The sequence below is a fragment of the Camellia sinensis genome, chromosome 4, assembly GCF_055761805.1.
Source record: "Camellia sinensis isolate YWXY chromosome 4, ASM5576180v1, whole genome shotgun sequence".
In the NCBI taxonomy this organism is placed as follows: domain Eukaryota; kingdom Viridiplantae; phylum Streptophyta; class Magnoliopsida; order Ericales; family Theaceae; genus Camellia; species Camellia sinensis.
Genome location: NC_138964.1, coordinates 196,384,263 through 196,392,656, shown reverse-complemented (window position 1 = coordinate 196,392,656; position 8,394 = coordinate 196,384,263). Strand labels below are relative to the sequence as shown.

Below are 8,394 nucleotides of genomic sequence, written 5' to 3'. Positions count from 1 at the left end.
TCCTTCATATTTTTCTTATCTTTTCAAGACCCCATTTTACGCAGTATCTCTCTGAATTTTCTTTCGTTTTCTTTTTTGCGCCTTTAATTTGTTGCCTTGGTTGCCTTATATATACAAGGCTCGTATCTCATAATGATGACTAAATCTAAATCATATATATTCTGTACAAGTGTCTTAACTTACAGATGCCACATTCCTCTCCTAATTAATTCACAGATTTGTTTGGATAACTATCTGCTTATTATTATTATTATTATTATTATTATTATTATTATTATTATTATTATTATTATTATTATTATTATTCCCTATATTTATTTTATTATTATTGTTATTATTATTATTTATTTATTATATATTTTTATTTTTAATATATTATCACTAATAATATATTATCACATACAACCACAATTATATATAACTATAAATATTTATGTGATATTTAATTAAACGTTCAGGTGTCACATTTCTCCTATTCTAAAAGAAGTTTTGCCTCCAAACTTGACATACCTTAATTTTTGAAGAGGTGTGGATATTTGGCTCACAATTAACTTTCCGTTTCCCACGTAGCTTCTTCGATACGATGATTTCGTCATAAGACTTTTACCAACGGTATGGTCTTGTTTCGGAGAACTTGATCACGACGATCAAGAATCTGCACTGGTTGCTCTTCATAAGAGAAATCCTCTTGAACTTCCAAATCCTCATAATCAACAACATGTTCTGGATCTCGAAGATACCGTCGAAGCATTGAAATATGAAACACATTATAGACATTGGATAGTTCAGGTGGTAGTGTAAGGCGATATACTACAAGACCAATCTTTTCTATTATCTCGAATGGCCCGATGTATCGTGGGTTTAACTTTCCTCATTTTCCGAATTGGAAAACCCTTTTTGTTGGTGAGATTTTTAGGAAAAACGTGCTCTCCTACGTGAAATTCCAATTCCTGTATTCGTGTATCTGCATGGCTTTTTTGGCGACTCTGAGCAGTGCGAATTTGCTGTTGGATGAGTTGGATTTTATCACTTATGATTTGCACGATCTCGGGACCTAACAGTTTTTTGTCTCCGACTTCTGCCCAACACAGAGGTGATCAACATCTCCTTCCATACAGTGCTTTGTATGGCGCCATTCCGATACTTGCCTGATAGCTGTTGTTATAGGCGAATTCTACTAAAGGTAGGTGTTCATCCCAATTACCTTTGAGGTCCAACACGCATATACTTAACATGTCTTCCAAAGTTTGGATTGTTCTTTCGGTTTGCCCATCAGTTTGCAGGTGATAAGCAGTGCTAAACTTCAATGTAATCCCCAAAGCCTTCTGCAATTTGTTCTAGAAGTGAGACACGAAGCGGGGGTCCTAGTCAGATACGATTGAAACTGGGTGCTATGCAAACGAATGATTTCCTTGATGTAGAAGGTGGCAAACTTATTAAGGGAGTACATGATTTTGATTGGCAGAAAATGTGCCGACTTCATCAATCGGTCTATTATAACCCATATTGCATCATTCTTCGAAAATGATTGTGGTAACCCGACCACGAAGTCCATAGTAATGTGCTTCCATTTTCATTTAGGAATAGGGAGTGGTTGCAGCATTCTCGCAGGTCTCTGATGTTTTGCTTTAACACGCTGATAATGCAGACATTTAGAGACATGGCTTGCTATGTCTCTTTTCATTCCTGTCCACCAGTAATGTTCTTTCAGATCATGATACATCTTTGTGTTGCCAGAGTGGACTGCAAACCTTGAGTTATGAGCTTCTACCAATATCTTCTTCTTGAGTTCCAGAATGTCGGGTACACAAATTCGATTCCGAAATTTTAGTATCCCATTGCTCATAGGGAAATCAGGATCAGGATCAGGATCAGGCGTACTCCTTTGTTCCTCATACTTTTTCTTTAAAAGTTTATCTTCCCATTGGCGCGCTTTAATTTCTTCAATCAATATAGGTTCCACGGTTATGTTGGCGAGCAGTCCATTGATCTTGCGGGAAACGAGAGTACATGCCAAACTTCTGGTTGTCTTTTGGCTTAGTGCGTCTACCACTACCTTAGCTCTGCCTGGATGGTGATGGATTTCTACATCATAGTCTTTCATAAATTCTAGCCACAGTCGTTGCCTTATATTCAGTTCCTTCTATGTGAACAGATATTTAAGACTCTTGTGATCAGTGTAAATTTCGCAAGTTACACCGTAGAGATAATGACGCCAGATCTTGAGGGCAAAGATCATCGCAGCCAATTCCAGATCATGAGTTGGGTAGTTCTTCTCGTGAGTCTTTAGTTGTCGCGAGTCGCGAGGCATATGCAATGACTTTTCCGTTTTGCATAAGAACGCAACCTAAACCATTATATGAGACATCATTATAAATTACGAACCCATCTGCTCCCGCGGGGAGTGCTAGTATAAGAGTCGACACAAGTTTACTTTTTAACTCTTGAAAGCAACGCTCCTGTCTGTCAGTCCATTCAAAGGGTGTGTTCTTCTGAGTTAGTTGGGTCAAGGGTGATGCTATCTTTGAGAAATCTTGAACGAAGCGTCGATAATAGCCAGCTAGACCCAAGAACTTCGTATTTCTGATACATTAGTAGGTCGTGGTCAGTTCACGATTACTGTAACTTTTTGGGGGTTAACCAAGATGTCATCTTTGTTAATAACGTGACCGAGGAAGTGTACACTAGTGATCCAGAATTCGCATTTTTTTAACTTGGCATAAAGTTTGTGATCACATAGTGTTTGTAGAACCGTTCGCAAGTGCTTCTTATGGTCTTCTGGTAACTTGGAGTATATGAAAATTTCGTCGATGAAGACGATGACGAACTCATTAAGATAGGGTTTGAACACTTGGTTCATGAGGTCTATGAAGGCTGTTGGGGCATTTGTGACGCCAAATGGCATGACGAGAAACTCGTAGTACTCGTAACGGGTTCTAAAGGCAATCTTTTTGATGCTTTTCATTTTGACTTTTAGTTAATGGTAGCCAGAACGCAAGTCAATTTTCAAGAATACTTAGGCGCCTTGTAGTTGATTGAACAAGTCATCGATTCGCGACAGAGGGTACCGATTCTTGATGGTGACCTTGTTCAACTCCTGGTAATTAATGTATAATCTCATCGTGCCATTCTTTTTCTTCACAAACAATACTGGACCTGCCCAGGGTGAGGTACTAGGTTGAATGAAGCCTTTGTTCAGTAGTTTCTAGAGTTAAGTCTTCAGTTCTTTTAATTCTGTCATTGACATGCAGTAAGGGGCTTTTAATACTGGTTGGGTTCCAGGTTGAGTTTCAATGGTGAATTTGATTTCTTGGTCCACCGGGGTACTAGGTAGATTTTTAGGAAAAACATCCGGAAATTCTCGTACTACGGGGATCGCATCAAAGGTGGGGGCCTCTTTTTGTGTATCGATCACATAACAAATATAACTACCACAACTCTTTCTTAGAAGTCCTTGGGCTGTCATGGAGGATATAATACAGGAAGGGTTGGAAACTCCAGTCCTATCAAAGACAAACTCGGGTTGGTATGGTAACTTGAGGGAGACCTTTTTGGCTTTACAATCAATAGAGGTGTGATTGGCAGCTAGCCAATCCGTCCCTAAGATTACATTAAAGTCCCTAATGCGGAGGGTAATCAAGTCTACATATAAGGTTATGTCTTTTAAGGATATAGTACATGATCTGTACACGTTAGTACTATAGACAGAATTACCAGAAGGAAAGGACACCGACAATATATATCTTAAGGGTACGGGTGTTGACGCCAACTTGGCAGTAAAGTATGGTGCAACAAAAGAATGAGTTGAACCGGAGTCAATAAGAACATGAGCTAAATGACCACAGATAGAAAGTGTACTTGACACAACATTTTCGATAACTTCCAATTTTTTAGGTACCAAGGCAAAAGCCCTTTTTTGGCCTTTTTGGTCCTTCCTCTCTCCCCCAGGTCCTGCGGGTTTCTGACTAGGCCATAGGGGCTGGCTATAGGATTGGTTAGCTTTGGACAATCCCTCATCAAGTGGCCAACTTGACCGCATTTAAAGCATGCTCTCGTGTTTCGATGACATTGTCCCCAATGAGCCCTTCCACGCGTAGGGCAGGTTGGAATGGTGCCACCTTAGGGGTTAGTAGGACCTCGATTGCCTGAACTAGTTGTGCCTGTATTCACCCTCTTGGGAGGCGCAACACCGGATCTTCTGTTGTCTCTTTCTTAGAATCGCTTATTTTGGCTTGGTTCTCTGTAACACGAGGCTTTAATCCCCTTTTTTGCAATGTACGCTCGGTCTACCACTTCCGTATAGGTTGGCCGTTTCAAAACGAAAAGCCTATTTTTGCTTTCAACATCCAATCCTGTTTTGAACTTTCTTGCTTTTCGAGCTTCAGTAGGGATGACATATGTCGCAAACCAAGCGAGTTGTGTGAACTTGCTCTCGTATTCGGCTACCATCATGGTTCCTTGCTTTAGATGTATGAATTCTGATGCCTTCTGTTCCCCCAATGAATCTGGGAAGTATTTTTCATAAAATACTTGCAAGAACCTTGCCCAAGTCGCAATTTCTTCTTTCTCCAGAGTGAGAAGCCACCATTCTTGTGCATTATCTTTGAAAGTGAAAGTGGCAAAAGTTACCTTTTGTTTTTCGATGTAGGGTAGGACGCGAAATTTTTTTTCCATGTCTTTAACCCAACCGTCCGCTACCATCGGGTCTGGACCGCCGATAAATGTGGTGGGTTTCAGATCCTGGAACTGTTTTTTGGTAACCGGCTCTTCTCACCGTTCCGGCATCCCATTGTTGATGTTAGGCTGCATGGCTTGCAAAAAGCTAGTAACCGCTCTTTCCATGATTCTTTTCATCGATTCAGTGCCACTGACTGATGACTCACTTCCGTTACCATTATTGGCCATTCTACAAAGTAATAAATGAGGCATTACATCCATAACACAGTATATATATAAGCATGTATAGCGCAATCTATATCTATATAAGATACCAACTTTACTATTTTTTACAATTAATATTACATCTTTGTTCAAAAGTCAAAATATGTTAGTGTCTCATCCCTGTGGTACAACAAAAAAATAAAAAATAAAATAGGGATTAGAGCATATCATGGTTAGCGCACAAAAAGGGTTTTATTCTACCAAATCTAGAGTGGTGGGTCAAACGGTTCAAACTACCAGGGGAAATAGTGTTGCATAAAAAACTCAAATTCCCATCCTAACTGGACCACACCAAAACATATCCACGCAGAATGGACTGTGAAAATGGAGACGGATTGTATGTATCCCAAAAATGCTCGATCAATAATCTAGCCGGGTGTCTCGATATATGACAAGTCATTACTAAAGTCAACATTTTGAATATTAATAAGCTCTAGCAGGTTAGGGACAGTGGTAAAAATGTAGTCCTCAGGATACACATTTCCCCTTCTTGCCACAAAATTTGGAGACAAAGGGCCTATAATGTAGTGTGGACGGTCATATCCCAAGGCAATGCTGAGGACACGAGTGGGTCCGAGAAAGCGTCCGCGCGTATAGGCACGGTTCTGCCTCCATAGTAAGTATGAGACATCAATAAGATCGATATGTATATATATTGGCCGACCCATTAATTGGGTAAGGCCTGGGTGTAGTCTCCTAACGATATTCTTCGAATCTCCCCATTCTTCTGGTGAGGCGGGGGCTGGGTGCTCTGCTAAAATATCTTCCAAATTAATGGCCCCAAGCTCCTTCCAAAATGCCTTATCAAGGTTAATTTCGGACATTCCTACATCACCAGAATAAATGTGAAATCTTATAGAAAAGGACTAACGTTGCAGGTAAATATTTATTTTTTTAAAACCATTGCTCTGATAACACCTTTGTCACGACCCAACCCCAGAAGCTTAGGACTGGAATCATAACTCACTACTTTATTCTAATTGTGGCAAATTAAATGGCGCAGGCGGAGGCAAATGGAAATAAAAATAATTAAATATAAAATTTACTTCATTTTACTATTTTAATAAGAAAAAATACATCTATAAGACTTCTGTTATTTTATTATTTAGTGATCGGCCCTGAGTAAAAACAAAAGGGAGCAAAAATAAAATAAATAAAAGAAAAAAAGAAAAGAAAAACAAAATAATGGTTCAACATCAAATTCTCGCGCAGGTTCCACTACGTGAGGTTGTGGGTCTCCCTTACATCTCGTCACCTGAAAAGGTAACAGTTATAAGCACACAGTAGAGTGAGAAATGTCATGCCAAGAATATAGGTAATACAAAATAACCATGGATAGTTATTTAAGCTAAAATAGTAACAAAACTTAATTTGAATAAACAAATGATTTGAAGTGGTAAAAACTGAAACACAGAAATTATGTAATTAAAAAACCATAACCACGGTACAGAACAGAATAAAACAGAGATTATTTGAGTGACAGTTAGAATAGAGGTCAATAGATCCATGACAAACAGAGGACCACAAAGTGGCCAAACAGAGGCCAATGGTTATTTAAGTCTCCCAAAGCATGGGACTATCGTGGTGGTACTTACAAAACATAATTGTTTATAAGGTCATAGTCAAATACCTTCTAAAATTTAAACAAACAAATCGATGAGCTTCATTTTAAACAAATAGAGTTCAGAAATCAATCAACGTAATTGAAATATTAATATAATTTATAAAACATAAACTTGTATAAAATAATTTATGGTAAGTCAAAATATACGTAAAATATATTATGATGACTCAAGGTATAATATAACTCACCTTAAGATTGAGTTTTACTATTTCCTTTCTATTTTTCCTATCTTTTCGAGACCCTCGTCTACGTAGTATCTCTCCGAATTTTCCTTCGTTTTTTTTGGTGCCTTCAATTTGTTGCCTTGGTTGCCTTATATACACAAAGCCCGTATCTCATAATGATGACTAAATCTAAATCATATATATTTTGTGCAGGTGTCTTAACTTATAGATGCCACATTCCCTTCCTAATTAATTCACAGATTTGTTTGGATAACTACATCCTCCTCCTCCTCCTCCTTCTTCTTCTTATTATTATTCCCTACATTTATTTTTTTATTATTGTTATTATTATTATTTATTTATTATATTTTTTTATATTTAATATATTATCACTAATAATATATTATCACATACAACCATAATTATATATAACTATAAATATTTATGTGGTATTTAATTAAACGTTCGGAGTGTCACAAAGTTTAAAAAAATAAAAATAAAAAAAGAAGAAGAAAATTTACTTATAAATCCCATATTGAGAAATGGTGATCCAGTTAGTTCCAAGAGTTTTTTTCTAGACCAATTAGTTCCATTGATTTTCGAAATGTAGATTTAATATATTATTTAAAAATTGTATTTATAGTTATACCTTTATTTTTATTATATATATATATATATATATTTTCTTTCTTTCTTTTATGCTAGAAATGTAAGATATACAACATATGAGAATCAAATTTTGAATGAATTTTTATATAAAAAACTTTTTATTTGGAATGACTTGAAATGAAATATTTTTCAAATATTTTGAAAGGAGTACAAAAATGGCTTGAAATATGGGATTCTTCAAACATTCCCAATGGATGTGGGATTTTTTAAGCATTTCAAAAGGAGTACAAAAATTCTTTAGTAAGTATTCAGTAAATGTATAATTTCAATTTGTAGCACTCAAATGTATCACTCCAATATAACATAACACTCCAACGTAATACTTCAAAAAATTCTTTAGTGTAATACCTCAATGGATTTGGGAATGTTGCTGCGTGATGCAGCCGCACCTGCTGCACGCCTAAAACGACCGTTTTCGGCTCTAAGGTTATTTCAAAATTTCAAACAATTGTAACGGCACCAAGGTTTGATCCCTTGACCACGCCCACGTATGCAACATTCTTACCGCCGCGCCACTTTGCATCCTCAATATTATATACGACACACATATTATTTATTATATTATTCAAATGTATACCCAACTGCAATGTCGTCAAAAAAAAAAAAAAAAAACTATATGTATATAAATCTAATTAGGTGAATGTCATAATCTCACTTTATTTTTTGGTTCTTAATTTCATAGTGAGAGAATAAATAATGTCCATTTAATTTATATTTTTTATGAATTGATGACGCCACTCAATTCGATATATATTTGCACTTATTCATCTAAACAAGAAGCAAAATGACTACAAAATGACTACTTCAAGAATAAACAATATAATTCATCAAATCAATAATTAAAAAATAATAATTATCAAGTTATGCCAAAAACTACAATATGTCCATCCAAAACAACACTAAAAAAATTTCCAAGGCTCAAACAAAATTCTATAAAACCCATTTGAAGTATTCAAAATATGTCTCAAAAAAAAAAAAAAAAAACCCATTATCTAA

At 36.3% G+C, this 8,394-nt stretch overlaps 2 protein-coding genes across 2 annotated transcripts; both read right to left on the bottom strand.

The window, feature by feature from the left end:
• Positions 1–1,573: 1,573 nt before the first annotated feature.
• On the bottom strand, positions 1,574–2,965 carry LOC145824348 (uncharacterized). Its single transcript, XM_082923989.1, has 2 exons — positions 2,753–2,965; positions 1,574–2,143 (listed from the first exon to the last, which is right to left on the bottom strand). The coding sequence occupies exons 1-2, from the start codon at positions 2,963–2,965 to the stop codon at positions 1,574–1,576; spliced, it is 783 nt and encodes a 260-aa protein (XP_082780115.1).
• A 246-nt stretch (positions 2,966–3,211) lies between these two features.
• On the bottom strand, positions 3,212–4,905 carry LOC145824347 (uncharacterized). Its single transcript, XM_082923988.1, has 2 exons — positions 4,775–4,905; positions 3,212–3,683 (listed from the first exon to the last, which is right to left on the bottom strand). Exons 1-2 carry the CDS (start codon positions 4,903–4,905, stop codon positions 3,212–3,214), a joined length of 603 nt encoding a protein of 200 aa, XP_082780114.1.
• Positions 4,906–8,394: the final 3,489 nt, after the last annotated feature.

What these genes read in the sequence shown, in the direction of transcription:
- LOC145824348 (XM_082923989.1), bottom strand. Translation starts at nt 2,965, where the DNA reads ATGAAAAGCATCAAAAAGATTGCCTTTAGAACCCGTTACGAGTACTAC. An exon ending in ATAAGAAGCACTTGCGAACG is followed by an intron (nt 2,144 to 2,752) that starts GTTCTACAAACA and finishes CTGTTCACATAG; the next exon opens with AAGGAACTGAATATAAGGCA.
- LOC145824347 (XM_082923988.1), bottom strand. Translation starts at nt 4,905, where the DNA reads ATGGCCAATAATGGTAACGGAAGTGAGTCATCAGTCAGTGGCACTGAA. An exon ending in AACAATGGGATGCCGGAACG is followed by an intron (nt 3,684 to 4,774) that starts GTGAGAAGAGCC and finishes TAACGTGTACAG; the next exon opens with ATCATGTACTATATCCTTAA.